Source organism: Pelophylax lessonae, assembly GCF_965119305.1.
Source record: "Pelophylax lessonae genome assembly, chromosome: 3".
Lineage (NCBI taxonomy): Eukaryota > Metazoa > Chordata > Amphibia > Anura > Ranidae > Pelophylax > Pelophylax lessonae.
The window spans coordinates 197,836,191-197,857,371 of NC_138770.1; the positions used below are offsets into that span (position 1 = coordinate 197,836,191).

Consider the following 21,181-nt stretch of genomic DNA (forward strand, 5'->3'; position numbering starts at 1 on the left):
AAAAAATAGCGTTGATTTTGCAAAAATAACAATATTTTTCACATTTTTTTATATGAAATTCCCCCCCAAAAAAAATGTAAAAATTTAAATTTTTTAACATTTTGGGCCAATTTGTTTTATGCTACATATGTTTGGTAAAAAATATTGCAAAAAGCGTATTTTGATTGGTTTGCGCAAAAGTTATCGCGTTTACTAACAAAGGGAAAGATTTTTGTAATTTTTGTTGTTTTTTTTTTAACGCGTAATGGCGGCGATCTGCGATTTTTTTTGCGGTACTGCGACATTGCGGCGGACAGATCGGACCCTTGACTGACATTTTTGACACTTTTGGGGTTACCAGTGACATTTCTACAGTAATCAGTGCTATACATATGCACTGTTGCTGTAAAATTACACTGACAGTGAAGGGGTTAACTTTATTTGACAGGGAGGGGCTGTGTGTGTCCCCAGGGGCATGATTCTAACTGTGATTGGCTGTGGCTTGAGCTGTAGAAAAAGTGATCAACGGTCCTACATAGTAGAACCGTGTGATCACAGTTTCTACACAGGGGAGAATGACAGGCAGCTTGTTTACACTAGCCGCCTGACTTTCTCCCTCTCCCCCGACGATCGCTGAGTGAGCGACGGACATCGGGTCCGCCGGTCACACGCGCGGGGGGGTCCGTGACACACGCGCTCGCTCCCCAGAGCCTCACAGGCTAGTGATGTACCGGTACGTCACTCTGCCTGTGAGGGGCTGACCGCCGCAGTATATCTACTTGCGGCGGTCGGCAAGTGGTTAACCAGGGTTCTGTGGAACTCTAATATTCCTCTAAAAGTTGCTTGAGCTGTCGGTGAGTGATGTCCCATTTGATTGTGCCTGCACCTTGTGACAGAGCCTGTTGCATGATACTTAGGCCAGCCATACAGGACTCAAATCTCTACTGGTTCAGCAGGAACCTGCCGAGATTCAAACTGTTAATGGGCAGGCTGAATGTACCAAGTTGATCAATTGATGAACTTGGGTAAAACTAGTCTGCCGGATTCACTTGCAATTATCACAAGTGGTTGCTATAGCCGCTAGTGATAATCGCTGTCTCCCCTCCAGGAGAAGACAATTGCTGATTTCCCTCTCAGCAGTGCCTGTGTTAATGGGGCAATCGTGCAAATTTATTTCCTGCAACCCGTGGTTGCAGGAAAGAAATTTGCACCTTGTATGGCCTGCCCAATGATCTTGCTAACTGTTTGTAAGGGGACATTTTGACCACCAATGTAATTGGCATTCTTTCTACTGACTACCAATGTAAGTGTGAATTTTATCACCGACTGCCAATGAACTGGTTCTATTGGGGGTTCCCAGACACCTGAGCAGTATTTTAAAGGGTTCCCATGGGGAAAAAAGGTTAGGAAAAGCTGGTGAAGTTAATAAAATGCTGGCCAACTGCTATTCACACTCATGCTAGAATACCATCAGCAGGTTCTCAGGGCTAAAAACAAAATGTAGCTCAAAAATGTTCACTCACTGTCTATTTACTGCTGGTGTTGTTGAGCAGTACGGTCCTTTGAGCTGATTTCTTTGGCAGAATGTGGGAATCCACACTAAATGACACCTACGAGTTTATCCTTTCTACCCACCAGCCTCACTGTATAATTTAACTGACAAAATAGTTGCTGTAAAAAAATAAATAAAAATAATATGTTTAAAAGAAATCTTTGTGGAGTTTCTATAAACTATGAAGGCTTTGGGATTGGTGTAGTTTGCAAGTCAAGGACTGGATGGATATATGTGAACTATGTGGCCCCTATGTATATAAGTCTCATTAGCTGTGTAACAGTGGATAGTGATTTCCTACAATACACTAGTTTTTGGGCTAGTGAGATAGGAAGCAAAAATATACCAAATATAATTGCACCACATTTCACAGACTAAAAATTATTTTGTATTTAGACCAAAGCTCTCTTTGATGCTCTGTTATTCCCGAAGAGAAATTGTATATAAACTTAAGAACATACATTTAAAGGGTTAGTTCACCTTTTCAGAAAAATTAAAAAGTGTGTTAACACCCTCCCCACCCCACATCCCCTATCTCCACTGTACTTACCTTGTGGGTGATGAGCTGCCAGGGCTCATGCAGCCGGTGTAGTGATTGAGTGACTTCAAATCGCTGCTCTTCTTCCTCTTCTTTTTGTAGGGCTTCCAGGATGGATCAGAGCAATTCTGATTGGTCAGCGCCAGAAAGTGAATGCTTTTACCAACCTTAAGGTCCGGTTCACACTTATGCGATGCGGGAAGGCTGCGAATCCGCAGCCTGTTCCCGCATTGCACACGCACCCCCGGCAGTTCACACTGCCATATACGATACGCTGGGGGTGTCAATGTAATCTTAACGACACCCCCAGTTTGATCGCATATCGCAGTGCGATCTTGCAGTTCGCACAGGATCGTATCGCACAAGTGTGAACCGATGTGCAATCCGATCCTGATTCGGCTGCAAAAAAGGGTCCTGTGCGTGTTTGCTGCGGGTGCGGTGCGAATTTAGCCATACAAAGTGTATGGCTAAACTCGCACCGCACAGCCGATCGCATGTAATGAAGGAGCAGTGCGCTCCGACATTACATGCGAACCCCGCACTCGCATAAGTGTGAACCGGGGCTAATTGCTCTGATCCATCCTGCAATCCCTACAGAAAAAAAAGGGGAAGAAGAGGTGTGATTTTAAATCCCTGGACAACTGCACTGGCTTATTGGGCACTGACAGCTCACCATCCACTGAGGTAAGTACAGAGGGAACCAAGGGGGTAGGGTGTTAGTTCAGTTTAGGTGGTTTTAATTTTTTCTGAAAAGGTGAACTAACCCTTTAATACTGTATATTGCAGATTTCTAGTACTTACCAGATTTGGTGGATGCATTCATTTAATTTTTAAGGGGGGGTTCCCTTTATTTTGACCTGGTGATCCTACCCAGGGCCGTCTTTAATATTGAATGGACTCTGGGCAAACTTTTTTTGGGGCCCCCCCAGCCTCCCACTCTCAGACATACAATAAATAGTAGCTAGACTCAAAATCAGTTTACTCCAGCAGATCAGGCAGCAATTGCGATTGGTTGCCAGAGGTTACAGCACACATTACGGCTCACTGATTAGTTGCTAGAGCTTAATGCACATCATTACTGCTCACTGATTGGTTGCTAGAGGTTACTGCACATCATTTCTGCTCACCCAATGGTTGCTAGAGGTTACTGCACATAATTTCTGCTCACCCATTGGTTGCTAGAGGTTACTGCACATCATTACTGCTGATTGGTTGCTAGAGGTTACTGCACATCATTATTGCTCACTGATTGGTTGCTAGATATTACAGCAGATCATTACTGTTCACTGATTGATTGCTAAAGGTTTCTGCACATCATTACCACTCACCGATTGCTAGAGGTAACTGCACATTACCACTCACTAATGTAACTCTCTGGCGTTTGTTTTAGTGAACTGGATTCGCAGCTGCAGAATTTCCACTCAGTAGTCCTGTAGAGATGTGTTGAATCACCATATCCAACTCTCCAGACTCATCATTGTGGCCCAGCCTGCTTCAGCATGCACATATACAGACACTCAGATAAGATGTTCCTGGAGTGATAGTTTTTATGCGATAGTATAGAGGTGATGTGCTGAAAGGACAGGCGTGAGTAGTGATAGCAATGATAGGCACTCAAGTAGTAATGTTCAGGAGTGTTAGCAGATGGTGATAGATAGTATGCAGGTAGGTTAGCAATCATGTACAAGTAACAGGTGGTAGGGGACAGCAGATGAATGTACAGGAGATGCTAACTTAGTGCAAGGGTATAGATGGTAGTAGACTCAAGAGCTAGCAATCTATGTAACAGTGCAGATGATAGAAATAGTAATGCATAGATAGCAACAGTCTTTAGTATGCAAGAGTAGATAGTGTAAGTTGATAGGAAGGAATCCCCTGCGGGGTACTTATCACTAGTTGGTTTAGAGAGGTGAGGGGTCCGGTAGTGAGCTAAGGATCAGGTAGCGAGATACAGGATCAGTAGCGAGATACAGGATCAAGTAGCGAGATACAGGATCAAGTAGCGAGACTCCGGTCTATCCAGATATTGGGGAAATAGCTGGAGGCTTCGGCAGCGTCAGACAAGGCTGTATAACAGGCGGTTTGCACGAACGCCTTGTGAGTGAAAGCCGGCGATTGAAATAGCCGCTCAGTGATGACGTCATGAGAGTTAAAGGCACAGGTAGCTATATGCGTTCCACCTACCTGAATGGGGGAACGCAATGCGGAAATAAGAGGCTGGAAGGGTACCGAAGGTACCAGGATCTTACAGTACCCCCCCCCCCGTAAGGCCGGCTCCGGAAGGCCTATAGCACTGGTCTCTCCGGGTATTTGGAGTTGAACCTTCGTATAAGCCTGGGAGCGTGAACGTCAGAAGTAGGCATAGCTTTCAATGCTTCTTCAAATAACCTCAGATCCTCCCTACGTACCACCGTGCCATTAGAAGCGTGTGTGCAGTCAGGTGCAAGAACCTCAATATTTTAATTGGAAGCTATAAGGGTGCTTGCCAAAACAGGAATTTCTTTAGGTAGTGGTACAGGAGGTTTTTTAGAACGTGGTACAGGGTTCACTGGAGTTGAAGGAAGGGCTTCTACAGGAGTATCTATTCCAACATTTGCCAAATTCTGGGTGTCCTTTTCTGATATAGAACGGGGACAGGGCTGGCAACAGCCTTGGCAATTTCCAGGCTGTTTTTCAGGGAAGACAGCACGGATTTGCTTGGCCTCCACTGGGAGAGCCTTAGGCCTAGATGGTCGGGTTGGGCAAGATGTAATGAAATGTCCCCCCTCTCCACAATAAAAACAAAGGCCACAGATTCTCCTGTGATCTTTTTTTTGTAAAGACAGCCTAGTATGCACGGTACCAATCTCCATAGGCTCCTCATCAACTTCTGGAGGACCAGGGTCTAAAGAAGGTGTGTCAGAGTGACAAGGCTGACTGTTTAAGGCAGGCTTGTACCATGACCAGGCAGAATCACCATACTCATTTGGTTTTCTTTTTTCCCTAGGTACCCGGGGTCTGCGGGAACCTGGAGCAGGTTTAGGAGTAGGTTTTTGGGAGGGGAGACACTGAGAGTGCATGGCAATTGTAAATGACTCCCAATTGTCTAGGATAGGACTTTTCTCTTGCAGTTTCTGGTATGCCCATGTTTTCATCTTTCCGGAAAGCAAATTAATGGCAGCATGAACTTTAATAAAGTCATTATGATAGGTCCTGGGCTTAAGGACAAATAGGAGCTCACAATCCATCCGGAAAAAAAAAAAAATGAGGAACGGGAACCATCAAACCTGTCTGGTAACAGGACAAGGGGTTCTGGGGGTTGAGCAGCAGTAGGCTGTGACACAGAAGCTAATTGCTTTTTTAAGGTATGGTATTCGTTTAGTATTTCAGTAAGAGTCTGAACTAACCCATCTACCTTTTGTGTTAGGTGCATCACATGAGTGGCTAATTCTGCTGAATCCATTTTTTTTTCTGGTTCGTGCAATCTGTAACGCTCTGGCGTTTGTTTTAGTGAACTGGATTTGCAGCTGCAGAATTTCCACTCAGTAGTCCTGTAGAGATGTGTTGAATCACCATATCCAACTCTCCAGACTCCAGACTCATCATTGTGGCCCAGCCTGATAGATAGTATGCAGGTAGGTTAGCAATCATGTACAAGTAACAGGTGGTAGGGGACAGCAGATGAATGTACAGGAGTGTAACGCTCCTGCGTTTTTATATGGTGTGGATTTTCAGCTGCAGAAATAGTTCCACGTCAGTAGCCATGTAAGAGATATGCTGAGATACCATTCCCAACCTCAATGACTCATCATGTGTGGAAGGTCTTATTTCAGCCAGTAAATACACACAATTAGCAAGCTGGTTCTTAGAGTGACTTTATGCATGTGGTAACACAATGATGAAGGTTGAGGGATAGGTTGAGTGGAGGTGGTAGGTCATAGACACTTGAAGGTGAGACAGTAGCAGATGGATGCAGGAAGGTTTAGCAATGTTGTATGATAGCAGATGATAGAATAGCAGGTGGACATACAAAAGAGATCAACCCAGTGCAGAAAAGTAGCAGTAGTCTCAAGAGCTAGCAATCTAGTTTATGCAGATGTGATAAATAGTCTCTACTATGCAGAGCTAGATAGTGTAAGCTTAGTATAAGTTTATAGAGAATTCCCCTGCGGGGTACTTAGCACTATTAGCGATACAGCCGAAGGGTGGTTCAGGAGAGGCGGATGATCCAGTAGCGGGATACAGGGATCAGCGCAGCGAGGTTCCGTCAGCGAAGTAAGCTTGCAAGCATGGAAGCTTCAAGCAAGGTTAGCATCCTTAAGGGTGTTTGAACGAACACATGTGAGTGAGAACCGACGCCTTAAATAGCCATCTAGTCCGGCGCTGAGTAATGACAGCTCCAGTCTTAAAGGTGTATGCGCACCTTTCCAAAAGTAAATGGTAAGGCGCATACACTTGTGGAAAGTGTAATTTAGGGTACCAAAAGGTACCGGAACATTACAAGGAGATGCTAACTTAGTGCAAGGGTATAGATGGTAGTAGACTCAAGAGCTAGCAATCTATGTAACAGTGCAGATGATAGAAATAGTAATGCATAGATAGCAACAGTCTTTAGTATGCAAGAGTAGATAGTGTAAGTTGATAGGAAGGAATCCCCTGCGGGGTACTTATCACTAGCTGGTTTAGAGAGGTGAGGGGTCCGGTAGTGAGCTAAGGATCAGGTAGCGAGATACAGGATCAGTAGCGAGATACAGGATCAAGTAGCGAGATACAGGATCAAGTAGCGAGACTCCGGTCTATCCAGATATTGGGGAAATAGCTGGAGGCTTCGACAGCGTCAGACAAGGCTGTATAACAGGCGGTTTGCACGAACGCCTTGTGAGTGAAAGCCGGCGATTGAAATAGCCGCTCAGAGCCGTGCCTAGTGATGACGTCATGAGAGTTAAAGGGACAGGTAGCTATATGCGTTCCACCTACCTGAATGGTGGAACGCAATGCGGAAATAAGAGGCTGGAAGGGTACCGAAGGTACCAGGATCTTACAACTAATTGGTTGCTTAAGGTTACAGCACATTATCTCCTCACAGTCTGCACACCCTGGACTACGGAGGTGACGAGACCCACCAATAGACAGAAAACTTCTAGAACTTGTTATTGGCAATGAGCAGAGCAGAGCACACACAGCTGTGAAGGTTGAATGAGTTCAGGGAGGAACAGAGCCAAATGTGAGCAGTAACCCCGAGGATGGGCTCCCAGGGTACATAAAGAGTGTAGGGTTGAAGGGTGCACTATGTACAGACTCCAGGTTTGAGGGCTGAGCAACGTAAGGAGTGCAGGGTTGAGGGTGCATTTTGTATGGAGTGAATGGTTGAGGGTTGCAGTTTGTATGGAGTGCAGGGTTGAGGGGTGCGATATGTACGGAGTGCAGGGTTGAGGGGTGCGCTATGTACGAAGTGCAGGGTTGAGGGGTGCGCTATGTACGGAGTGCAGGGTTGAGGGGTGCGCTATGTACGGAGTGCAGGGTTGAGGGGTGCGCTATGTACAGAGTGCAGTGTTGCGGGGTGCGCTTTGTACAGAATGCAGGTTTGAGGGGTGTGCTATGTACGGAGTGCAGAGTTGAGGGGTGCACTATGTATGGAGTGCAGGTTTGAGGGGTGCGCTATGTATGAAATGCAGGGTTGAGAGGTGCGCTATGTACAGTGTGTAGGGTTGAGGGGTGCGCTTTGTATAGGGTGCAGGTTTGAGGGGTGTGCTATGTATGGAGTGTAGAGTTGAGTGGTGTGCTGTGTACATCCAAGTCCCCCCCCCCCCCCCCAAGTAGAAGGCTCTCTTCTACACAGATTCCAGTTCAGAGCTCCCCCACTCCCCCCACTGCCACCTTCCAGTACAGATCTTTTCTCCTACCACAATTCCTCTCCCATGACCTAGAAAACTTCAGAGAGTGGGGCTGCAGAGGAGTACTTACAGCGTTTCCAGGCAAGCTGCCAGTGAGGAGGAGCTTCTCCCTTTGTAGATTCCCCGCCCCCTCCCTCCTCTGCTCTCCTATAGAGATTGTTGTGTAGAGTAGAGAGGGCCCACTGGTTAATCCAATGACTATTGGATGTTATTTTAACTTTTAACTACTTGACTACTAAGCATTAGCTGCAGGTTACAGATTCACTTTCTGAGCAGATTCTAAGACAGGGGTGTCAAACTTAATCATGGGCCACATCAGCATTATGGTTGCCCTCAAAGGGCCAGTTGTGTCTGTATTTTGTATTTTGACTATTGTATATACATTTTTCCAGGGCTATTTTTCTCAGGGTATGGGTGCAGGAGCTCAGCCACGCCCTCCTGTCAAACTGCATTGAATGGTGGGTGTTTCCCCCCCATCCCCCCATCTCTGCAGACATCTCCCTCCACAGCCCTCATCTCCCCCCCCCCCCCAAAAAAAAAAGCTTCCTCACATCTCCCTTACGCCCAGCTCTAGTACTTCCTGGCAGTGTAGGTTGTTCCACCTCTCCCTCTCACTTGTAGGGAGATCACTGGTCAGTACCTGTGCACCCGGGCACAGATAGGGATCACAGTAAAGCTTACCACGTGATGCCCCATCCCACACTGCACCTGCATCTCCCTTGTCCCAGCTGTGAGTGCAGGGCAGGCAGATATCTGTGAGAGTTGCCGAGAAAATTAAACTGTCCTTGTAAACACAGAAAGCTTCTGTGTTAACAAGTGACAGTGGTGAGTGGGGAACGGAGGGCGAGAGTTGGATGTGACAGAACAGAGTTCCTCCACATTCCAGGTGAAAAAAAAACCCTGGGTGCGAATGTCACATGAAATGTCCTGGCAGGCTGGATTCGGCCCGTGGGCCTTTTGTTTGACATACACTATATTGTCAAAAGTATTGGGACACCTGCCTTACACGCATTTGAATTTTAATGGCATCCCAGACTTAGTCCGTAGGGTTCAATATTGAGTTGGCCCACCCTTTGCAGCTATAACAGCTTCAACTCTTCTGGAAAGGCTGTCCACAAGGTTTAGGAGTGTGTCTATGGAAATGTTTGAAGCACATTTGTGAGGTCAGGCACTGATGTTGGAGAGAAGACCTCGCTCGCAGTCTCCTCTCTAATTCATCCCAAAGGTGTTCTATCAGGTTGTCGAGATCAGGACTTTGTGTAGGCCAGTCAAGTTCCTCCACCCCAAACTTGCTCATCCATGTCTTTATGGACCTTGCTTTGTGTACTGGTCCAAATCATTGGGGGGATTATGGTGTGGGGTTGTCTTTCAGGGGTTGGGCTTGGTCCCTTAGTTCCAGTGAAGGGAACTCTTAAGACGTCAGCATACCAACACATTTTGAACAATTTCATGCCCCTAACTTTGTGGGAACAGTTTGGGGATGGCCCCTTCTTGCTCCAACATGACTGCACACCAGAGCAAAAATCAGGGTCCATAAATACATGAATGAGCGAGTTTGGGGTGGAGGAACTTGACTGGCCTGCACAGAGTCCTGACCTCAACTCGATAGAGCAAAGACTGCGAGCAAGGGCTTCTCCTCCACATCAGTGCCTGATCTCACAAATGCGCTTCTACAAGAATGGTCAAACGTTCCCATAGACACACTCCTAAACTTTGTGGACAGCCTTCCCAGAAGAGTTGATGCAGTTATAGCTGCCATGGGTGGGCCAACTCAATATTAAACCCTACGGACTAAGACTGGGATGCCATTAAAGTTCATGTGCATGTAAAGGCAGGTGTCCGAATACTTTTAGCAATATAGTGTATGTGTTCTAGGAGGTCTATTTACAAGTAGCCTGTTGTATAAAATATGGCATTTTTTGCATATCCTTAGAAGTGCGTGTAGTTATAAATTCTTCTACGTGACATGTTTAGTATAGATATCTGCCAGCACTACCCAACCTGCTAAGGCATCCCCTCCAAACCCCACTTATACCATAAAAGACACAACAACTTTTGGAGTAAAATGGCCACTGCAGCCTTTTATTACCAAACAGCAATTTCAAATAAATACCATAACATTCCTTATAACAGAAACTGAGAAATGAAGCTTGGTGGTCTTTGAGGGCAACAACACAGAAACTATTCACTGCGAAAACCTTTGTTTCCACTTCAGCCCCCAGCCGCAACACACCGGCTCGGAGACAAACCTCATTATTCGCAGTGACCTCCATTTTACATATTCCGAATTAACTTCTCGTTAACAGGAATGTACCCGAGAACCCCATACCACCGATGGGTCCCTACCATTCTTATTATTAAGAATTCTCTCCTCCTCCAAAGACCCACCACTGCCAGGCTGCCATGCAAGACATAAAAACAGGGCGGGCAGGTGGAAAGCTTCTTTCTTCGTGCCTAAACCCGACTGGCCCCTTCACCCAACCTCCCTCCTCCTAAACTCCCTGTGACCCCTCCCAGCCACAGATCCCTCCCCCACAAGGCTGGCCCCATTAAACTGACCCAAAACTTTAACCCTTTCCCGTCTGCAAACCTATACCCACCTGTCAGGCCGTCCCTCCGCTCGTTTTTTTTTTTTTTTCTGTTTTGCTCTGGGACTCCCTGTATTATTTGAAGGGCATATTTATAAAGCATTGAAGGTGCCCTTCACACAACATTCACTGTTGGTGAATAAATCAGCCATTTAAAACACTACTATAGTTCCCTTATTTTGCTATGTTATCGTTTATATGTTGTTATCCACTTGGTACATTGGCATATTGCTTTTTCATTGTACCAACTATGGCATTTTCAGGGAATCTGCTTAATTTGTGTGCTAATCAACAACTTAGATGCCAAGAGATTGTTGTTATCTTTGTCCATGAGGTTCCTTCTAAACTCTGACCACTGTACTGCATAATTTGCTAACTCTCCTCTGTAAATGTTCATATTCACTCTGGTTGAAGCCCATGCAATGCCCCAGTTATCACGGCATAAAACAGAAATCTGTGGTCCATCTGGTCTGTGTGTGTTATTTTTGCTTCAAGTTATTTCTGCTGCACCCTCAGTACAAACTTGTTATTAGCTGAAGCTTGGTAAAGCTCATGGATTTCACTTACATGGTTCTATTTTTACCTTTTTATGAGAAGTACGGTTTTCTGGAGAACAATTATACTAACGCCCATTTATACTGTCAAGCAGTGTACCTTTCAATTTAATGGTTCTTTGGTATGATTAGCAATACTCTGTGCTTTATACACCTTCGGGATTATTCAATAAGGAAAAGAGCAGTGTGCACAATACAGTAATTCATTGTAATCAGATTCAAATTAGTCTTTTACTGATCTGGCTTCACTGAATTATGGATCCATTATTTATAGCATGGGACAATTTCATCTTCACTAAAAGCCTGTTAAGATTTCTTTTTGACCTTCAATTCCCCAAAAGAAAGTAATATAACTAAGAAGGAATAAGTGATAACAATTAGGGGTCTATTAAAAAAAAATACTGTGCAAATGTAGCCATGTGCTGGGCTACAGCAATATGGAGAATGAGACACTACCTTTTATTGTTATCTCCCTCTACGGAGATACCGATGCTATACTACACCATTCTCCTCTGGCTAACATGAGGAGTGCTAAAGCCAAGCCAGCTCATAGACTTCTATGCAGAGAGCTGTGAATCCTGGGAGTTGTAGTTTGAGAGGGCAGCCAAATACACCTGTAATTTGTGTAATATGTTTACTTTCTACGATCATTAGCTCCATCTAGGGGCCATGATGTGGTATTTTCCTGAAATACCCCAATTAGGAATTTTCCACATTTTGGCTACTGTATGGAGCTGACAAACACTTAGACAGGTGAAGGTAGTAGGTAACTTTAGAGTAATAGTAAACCACTGTTTTTTTTTTTTATTGTAACCTGCAAGGTAAAGCCATAATGTATTCATTGCATACCAGCACATTATGTGAAACTTACCTGAAAATGAAGCCCTCCAGTGATGCCTTGTCACTGCTGGAGGCTGCTTCAATCTTCACCCCATTTTCCTTCAGCTGTGTGAGTGGCCAGAGCTGCGATTATGTCACCGAAGGCATGGCTTGGGTCGCGGTTTCTTCAGAGCGCAAGCGCTGGTGACGTTTGCATGGTAACGCCCAGGAATCTCACAGGAACGCACCTCCCCCAGGTTGATTGTAATTGGTCCCACCTGTTGCTTTCGGTTAGGGAGTCTTCAAACAAGACCTTTAAGATGAGATAGTGAGTCCAAATTGATAAAAGAAAAGGTGCATTTATTTACTGCAGTGGGAGGATACAGTTTTGCAGAAGCTTAGTAATAAATATGCATAAGGCATAGGCGTTTTCTAGGTTGCAATCTAGGTGTGATCGTCTAATCAGTCCAATCAGTGTGCATATCTTCTTATGGTAAGTTAATATTTAAAAGGGCTTTAACATCAGGTGACTGACACAAAAAGGGAACTAGTAGCAGTCCACCATGACAGTTGTTGGTTCAAACTGGTTCTGACCACAAATGTCTATTCTTTGATTAAATAGGAAGGTAGGTGGATGGTTTGCATCAGGCGGTGAGTGTCATCACAGGCTCAAACTTTGTTTCCTACAGTCAGGGCCGTCTTTAATATTAAAGCCCCCCACTCTCAGATATACAAAAAAATAGTAGCTAGACTTTAATCAGTATACTCAAGCAGATCAGGCAGCGATTGCGATTGGTTGCCAGAGATTACAGCACACATTACGGCTCACTGATTGCTTGCTAGAGTTTAACACACATCATTACTGCTCACCGATTGGTTGCTAGAGGTTACTGCACATCATTACTGCTCACTCGTTGGTTGCTAGAGGTTACTGCACATCATTATTGCTGATTGGTTGGTAGAGGTTACTGCACATCATTATTGCTCACTAAATGATTACTAGATATTACAGCAGATCATTACTGTTCACTGATTGATTGCTTTCTGCACATCATTACCACTCACCGGTTTCTAGAGGTAACTGCACATTACTTACTAATTGGTTGCTATAGGTTACAGCACATCATTACAGCTCTCTGGTTGGTTGCTAGAGGGTGCAGCACATCATTATGACTCACTGATTGATTGCTTAAGGTTACAGCACATCATCTCCTCACAGCCTGCACACCCTGGACTGCGGAGGTGACGGGACCCACCAATAGACAGAAAACTTCTGGAACTTGTTATTGGCAATGAGCAGAGCACACACAGCTATGAAGGTTGACTGAGTTCAGGTAGGAACATAGCCCAATGTGAGCAGCAACCCCCAAGGATTGGCTGCCAGGGTACATAAAGAGTGCAGGGTTGAAGGGTGCACTATGTACAGACTCCAGGGTTGAGGGCTGAGTAACGTACAGAGTGCAAGGTTGAGCTACATATAGAGTGCAGGGCTGAGAGGTGCTTTTGTATGGAGTGCAGGGTTGAGGGGTGTGTTATGAATGGAATGCAGGGTTGAGAGTTGCGCTATATACAGAGTGCAGGGTTGAGGGGTGCGCTATGTACGGATTGCAGGGTTGAGGAATGCGCTTTGTATGGAGTGCATGGTTGAGGGGTGCGCTATGTACGGAGTGCAGGGTTGAGGGGTGCGCTATGTATGGAGCGCAGGGTTGAGGGGTGCACTATGTATGGAGTTCAGGGTTGAGGGGTGCATTATGTATGGAGTGCAGGGTTGAGGAGTGGGCTTTGTGCAGGGTTGAGGGGTGTGCTATGTACGGAGTGCAGGGTTGAGGGGTGTGCTATGTACGGAGTGCAGGGTTGAGGGTGCGCTATGTATGGAGTGCAGGGTTGAGGAGTGCGCTTTGTGCATGGTTGAGGGGTGTGCTATGTACGGAGTGCAGGGTTGAGGGGTGTGCTATGTACGGAGTGTAGGGTTGAGGGGTGCGCTATGTATGGAGTGCAGGGTTGGGGGGTGCGCTATGTATGAAGTGCAGGGTTGATGGGTGCACTATGTACAGAGTGTAGGGTTGAGAAGTGCGATTTGTATAGGGTGGAGGGTTGAGGGGTGTGCTATGTACGGAGTGCAGGATTAAGGGGTGTTCCGTGTACATCCAAGTCCCCCACCCCCCCAAGTACAAAGCTCCCCTCCCCACAGATTCCAGTTCAGGGCTCATCCAGTCCCCCCACTGCCACCTTCCAGTACAGATCTTCCCTCCCACCCCAGTTCCTCTCCCACGACCTAGAAAACTTCAGAGCATGGGGCTGCAGAGGAGTACTTACAGAGTGTCCATGCAAGCTGCCAGTGAGGAGGAGCTTCTCCCTTTGTAGATTCCCCACCCCCTGCCTCCTCTGCTCTCCTATGGAGATTTTTGTGTAGAGCAGAGAGGGTTCTGACTGGCCGTCAAGAGAGTAGCATTGTCACTTGTAAATACAGAAGCAGTGCTTCTGTATTCACAAGTGACAGTAGTAAGTAGCCAGCTGGCAGAACTCCGGCTACAAAAACAAAAAACCCTGGGCTCAAGGGGCAGTTGCTTTGGGCTCCACAACAACACAACAATGACTGGGCCCTGGGCAGCTTCCCCTTTTTGCCCCGCTTGAAAGACGGCCCTGCCTACAGTTTACAGAAAAGTGTACATTAGCTCTTAAAATAAAATGACAGTGAAAAAGCAGAAGCAACAGTATATATATATGCGTATATAGAAAACACATCTATGAGACCCACATATATTTACTCACACCTGAAACCTATTCCACCCTTACCACCTATAGTACATGCTCTGCCTTCCCCATCATTACATTTCCCAAACCCCTCTGAATTTGTTTCATGGTAGCAACAGCCCCTGGGGTGTATGCTGATAGATATAGTTAGGGTAAAAATGCTACATCTACTATTGCGGTCACTTCAATCATTATAAAAATAGGGTGGTTTCCCTGAGCCCTCCAGATTAGGTAGTCCTGCCAGTAGACCCCCAACCCTGAAGTCTAGCTGCCTGTCGCTGTAATTGGTGCAGTAGCACCCTCCTTCTCAAACGCCACATATATAGTAGGGGAGGGATCCTTCCTCTCAAACTCTTTATGGGATGAGTTTGATAGGAAGAAAGGTCAAAATATGGAGGCGAAGCGGGCTATGTCCTAGGAATCTAGGACTGCTAGGGGCAGGATGTGTTGTTTTAGGAAATGGGGGGAGGGGGAGTACGTATAATACTGTTTATATCTGCCCTGGGCCCACATATTTCCTAAATTGGCTCTTCTACCAAACAATTATTTCTCCTTTGTTTAGTTAGGGTCCATTACATCACATACCTGTACATACAACCAGACAATGCTTTGGTGCTTTCACACTGTATTCGACCAAATTTGTGCAGTGCATTTTCTTCTTTATTAGGCATGACTTCATCAAAAGATTTAGAATTATGTCATCATTTCTTCCAAAAATAGCAGTGCCTTTATGATACAGCGACAGCTGAAAAATTGCATATGAGATGTTCTGAAAATGCAAGCCACATTTATTCAATTTAAACATTATTAAAAGAACTGCTTAAGCAATGGTCTGAAAAATAAAATCTGAATATGTGTGAATTAGCTTTGTCAGCTGTACACGAGCTCCCCCTTCTGGCACTTACTGCAATTTCCAAAAATATATATATATATACGCTATATTGTCAAAAGTATTGGGACACCTGCCTTTACACGCACATAAACTTTAATGGCATCCAAGTATGAGTCCGTAGGGTTCAATATTGAGTTTCTGCAACTATAACAGCTTCAACATTTTTTTGAGAAGGCTGTCCACAAGGTTAAGGAGTGTGTCTATGGGAGTGTGTCTATGGGAAGAATTGTCAAACATTCCCATAGACACACTCCTAAATCTTGTGGACAGAATAGCTTAAGCTATTATAGCTGCAAAGGGTGGGCCAACTCAATATTGCTCAATATTGAACCCTACGGACTAAGACTGGGATGCCATTAAAGTTCATGTGGCAGGTGTCCCAATTATTTTGACAATATAGTGTATGTATTAATCCTACTTTTACACTTGAACCAAAAAAGTTACCTTGACATAGAAAGTACAGGACATAATTATCAAGACATTCATTGGACGATAGCTTTGGGGAATTACACTCACCATGTTTCCAAAGCCACCTGTTCATTTACTACCTGAACCTTCGATGTGCGCCAACATCAATTTTTGCAGTAGGAAGGGTTGCTTATAGTCTATGTAAGGGCAAACCCATTTTTTTTTTTTTTTTATGGAAGGGTTAAACCCTCTGCCATTTTTTATTGCTATCTGTGTCCCGTTGAGGGGATGTATTCCTCTATTGCAAATAGTGACCATTGTCTGAAACAGAGAAGGTAAATCCCAAGTTTTAGAGTTGTCACCATAACAAGAGATGAGAAGAAGTGTTCAATTGATACAGCAAAGAACAGAATTGCCCTCACTGTGGAAGAGTTCCTCAAGCTCCATTTTACATATCTAGGACAGAAAGTAAAGGAAAATTTCCCCAACAGTACAGAGAAAACAAAAATAACGTGACAGGGATTTTAACCTTATGTTTCTCAATCCAAAACACACACAAAAAAAAGTTCTATGTATACAAACACTTGAATGTGTTGCCCCCTTGTCTCAACCACTTTACCACTAGAGGATTTTGCTGTCTTACGTATGGGCCACTTTTTGCGATTCGGCGCTGTGCGACTTTAACTGACAATTGCGCGGTCGTGCGACGCCATACCCAAACGAAATTTACGTCCTTTTTTTCCCACAAACAGAGCTTTCTTTTGGTGGTATTTGATCACCTGTGCGATTTTTACTTTTTGCGCTATAAACAAAAAAGAGCGTAAATTTTGAAAAAACAACAATATTTTTCACATTTTTTATATGAAATTCCCCCCCAAAAAAATGTAAAAATCAAAATTTTTTAAAATTTTTGGCCAATTTGTTTTCTGCTACCTATGTTTGGTAAAAAAAATTCACAATAAGCTTATTTTGATTGGTTTGCGCAAAATTTATTGCGTTTACTAACTAAGGGAAAGATTTCTGTCATTTTTGGTGGTTTTTTTTTTAACGAGTAATGGCGGCGATCTGCGATTTTTTTTTGCGGGACTGCGACATTGCGGCGGACAGATCGGACCCTTGACTGACATTTTTGACACTTTTGGGGGTACCAGTGACATTACTGCAGTAATCAGTGCTATATATATGCACTGTTACTGTAAAAATGACACTGGCAGGGAAGGGGTTAATTTTATTGGAGAGGGAGGGGTTAATGTATGCCTGGTACTTACTGACGTGTGTGGGGGGAGGTGACTGTGTGACACAAGGACAGATCCAGGGTTCAGCTATGCTGAACCCTGCAATCTGACCCTGCCTGTCACTTAGGAGATCCACCTGCTTGTGTTTACACAAGCAGGCGGATCTCCACACTAGATCCCCGACGATCGGGGAAGAGCAGAGGCGATCGCCTCTGCTCCTCCCCTGGCCCGACTCCCGCTGTGACTGAATACAGCGGGAGCGAGCCTCCGGCGGCGCGCACGCGCCGCCGAGAAAGGGGAGTGTCTGACGACGTACATCTACGTCGTCAGACAATAACAGACCACTTTGCCGCAGTACTATCAACGTAAGCAGACGGCAAGTGGTTAAACAGGGGCTACTGACTAAATTTAGCCTTGCTGGGTGGTAAGTAACTCGGCTGATTTGTCATATTTTTTGATCATCTGGGGTTTCCCCTAAATCCAGTGTAGCTGTAGGCCAGGTGATTTCTCTCTTTAACCCAGGCCTCAGTATAGGGTGGGTATATGTGGAACAACTCTGTGGCTAGGCCTAAGGCCTAACCAGGTGCTCAGGGCTCTGAGACTTGGGAGCCTGTCTGAGGACATTTATTGACCAGAGAGGAGGTGTTAGAGGTTACCCTGCCATAGGGGGGAAGCTTTAAAGAACCTGGAAAAGCACTGAGATGGGCTCATCCAGCCTATTCCTGCACATACTGTGAGTCACGGTTGCTATTGGAGACCGCTGCTAAAAAGGTACAAAACACTGGGCCAGCCTAGAGGCTCTTATCTGTACTGCTGTTCCCTGTTTTTGTAAACGACTGCTAGCTTCTGTTTGCTTGTTCTTCTGTCCCTTCATACTGTCCCTTTATGCTGTCCCTTCATACTATCCTTTCATGCTGTCCCTTTATACTGTCCCTTCATACTGTCCCTTTATGCTGTCCCTTCATACTATCCCTTCATACTGTCCCTTCATACTATCCCTTCATACTATCCCTTCATACTGTCCCTTCATGCTGTCCCTTCATACTATCCCTTCATGCTGTCCCTTCATGCTGTCCCTTCATACTGTCCCTTCATACTGTCCCTTCATGCTGTCCCTTCATGCTGTCCCTTCATGCTGTACCTTCATGCTGTACCTTCATGCTGTCCCTTCATACTGTCCCTTCATGCTGTCCCTTCATGCTGTCCCTTCATACTATCCCTTCATGCTGTCCCTTCATATGTCCCTCCATGCTGTCCCTTCATACTGTCCCTTCATACTATCCCTTCATGCTGTCCCTTCATATGTCCCTTCATACTGTCCCTTCATACTATCCCTTCATGCTGTCCCTTCATATGTCCCTTCAAGCTGTCCCTTCATACTATCCCTTCATACTGTCCCTTCATACTATCCCTTCATGCTGTCCCTTCATGCTATCCCTTCATGCTATCCCTTCATGCTATCCCTTCATGCTGTCCCTTCATGCTGTCCCTTCATACTGTCCCTTCATGCTGTCCCTTCATGCTTCATCCCTTCATGCTGTCCCTTCATGCTGTCCCTTCATGCTTCATCCCTTTATGCTGTCACTTCATACTGTCCCTTCATGCTGTCCCTTCATACTGTCCCTTCATACTGTCCCTTCATGCTGTCCCTTCATACTGTCCCTTCATGCTGTCCCTTCATGCTGTCCCTTCATATGTCCCTTCATGCTGTCCCTTCATATGTCCCTTCATGCTGTCCCTTCATACTGTCCCTTCATACTGTCCCTTCATACTGTCCCTTCATACTGTCCCTTCAGAGCTCTGTAATGTGTCATGAATCCCACACGCATATGGGGGAGTTGATGTCATTGCAGCTCAGCCATTCAAGCGACTGGATCCTGCGAACTCCGAAGGAAGACAGGGTGAAGATGGAAGTCCTGTCAGCCGTGACAGCAAACTGTAGAGGGCTTCGTTTTAAGGTAAGTCTCTCATAATATGCTAGCATTCAATGCATACTAGCACATTAGGACATTATCTTGCACGGGAACTGGCCTTTTTTCATTTCCACTTCTCTCCCCCTAGCTGATGGGGATCTATTTAGGATAGAGAGCAGGGAAGGGGCTGGTAATTATGTAATCTGTGTTTAATATGCTTCAGTTTGTTAATGCAGTGTTTCTCAACTCCGGTCCTCAGGGCACACCAACAGGCCAGGTTTGCAAGATAACTGAAATACATCACAGGTGATATCATTTGCTGCTCAGTGATTGCAGTATTCTAGTCTGCATCTCCCCAAGGTAATACTTAAAATCTGGCCTGTTAGTGTGCCCTGAGGACCGGAGTTGAGAAACACTGTGTTGATGAACAAGAAGCCACTGAGGCTGCAGAAAAGGGACTGGGGATTCTCTTTCAACAATCTCTTTCTCTGACTAAAAAGTTAGACATTAGGGGTCTGTTTAGACCCCCACTATTTTACCAAAGCCTCACAACGGGGCTCCTAGAAAAACATTGTAGAAAAAAAAAAAGAATACAAAAATGATATTGTAAAAAAATATATATATAACAAAACAAATATAGTTGAAAAAAAACCCCATAAAATAATAAAAATAAAAAAAACTACTGACACTGTCCACTACCCTACTGACACCATCTACTGCTATACTGACACCGTCCAGTGCCCCCTGCTCTACTGACACATGCACATTTTAAAAGGTTTGTTCCTATAGATAAGCCTATAATAAGGCTTACCTATAGGTATTGTAAATATTTACTAAACTTGCACCATTTAGGAGATATTTACATTGCCTGCAGCCGATAGCGTTATCGTCATCGGCGCATGCACTCTGAAGGAAGAGCTGCCCATGCCGTTTCTTTAGTCCCCTGTGTCATGACCAGTGGCTCCCGCGCACCTGCGTGGGAGTGACGACACATGGCTCCAGTCAGTAGCACAGCCGGAGTCCGCAGACCCGGAAGGAAGATGGGCGAAGATGGATGCGGCCTCCAGCGGGGACGAGACGAGCTTAGTTTGCAGGTAAGTGTCATATAATGTGCTGGTATGCGTTGCATACTATCACATTATGCATTTACTTTGCAGGTAAATAAAAAGAATACATTTTTTCAAGACTTTACTTTCTCTTTAAACTGATACATCTGCAAGAGAGTTTGTTCTTCTGAAAAAAAAAAAAACAGACTTGCTGGCTGGATCACCGGGTGAAAATAGAAAAAAGAAAGCCTTAAAAAAGGAAACTAATACACAGCCATCACATCTTAGAATTAAACTGCAATATAAAAAATGTTTGCTTCTGGGTTTAACACTGCTTTAACCCTTGCGGTGAGGGTGCAGCTCTGTTGCAAGGGATACATTTTGCTGGAGTTGGGCTTTACAACATGGTTAATGTAGCAATTGTACATGCTATAATATTATTTTTTTATTTGCTATATTTTTTTTCCCACGAAAGTGGAGTTACCTTTTAGGCAAGGGCTTCCGACTGCTGTAATGTCCCACAGGGTCTGAAATAAATGAAGCTTGATACAGCTACATCTCAAAGTAATGCAAGTACCTGGTGCAAAGTTGTCATGAGTTTATGTCACCCCCTCCCTTCTGTGTTGTGGTTATAATAAGGAAGTCCCCATGTTTCTGTTTCCTCTGCATCTCTGTGTTTAAAACAGGAAACTGTAACACAGAATAAGAGAACTAGTAGAGAGCATTTACTGTGCAGAACTTGACTTTATCTGAAGCTACTGAGCTCCTAACACTGTAGTCAGAGGGGTGTCCTCTGCAAACACTGCATCTAACTGACACTTCCTGAGATGTCACTGCCCTGGTACCATGGGAATATCACTCGCTCCAAAGCTGAGGATCTGCTGTCACATGCTGGCAAGGATGGGAGTTACCTAGTGCGAGACAGTGAATCGGTTTGCCGGGCATATGCTCTTTGCGTGCTGTAAGTGAAATGTTACTTTTCATGGTTGATTGGAGATAAGTGTCATACATCAAGTACACAGATATTTGG

General features: G+C 44.9%; 1 protein-coding gene across 2 annotated transcripts in view; it reads left to right on the forward strand.

Moving 5' to 3' along the window:
* Positions 1-20,885: 20,885 nt before the first annotated feature.
* The window catches only part of INPP5D (inositol polyphosphate-5-phosphatase D), a 222,847-nt gene continuing 222,551 nt past the window's right edge, over positions 20,886-21,181 (forward strand). For both annotated transcript variants that reach the window (XM_082251273.1, XM_082251274.1), the window contains exon 1: positions 20,886-21,112. In XM_082251273.1, coding sequence (XP_082107399.1) covers positions 20,979-21,112 — 134 coding nt within the window. In that variant the 5' untranslated portion in view covers positions 20,886-20,978. The remainder of the gene's footprint in view (positions 21,113-21,181) is intronic.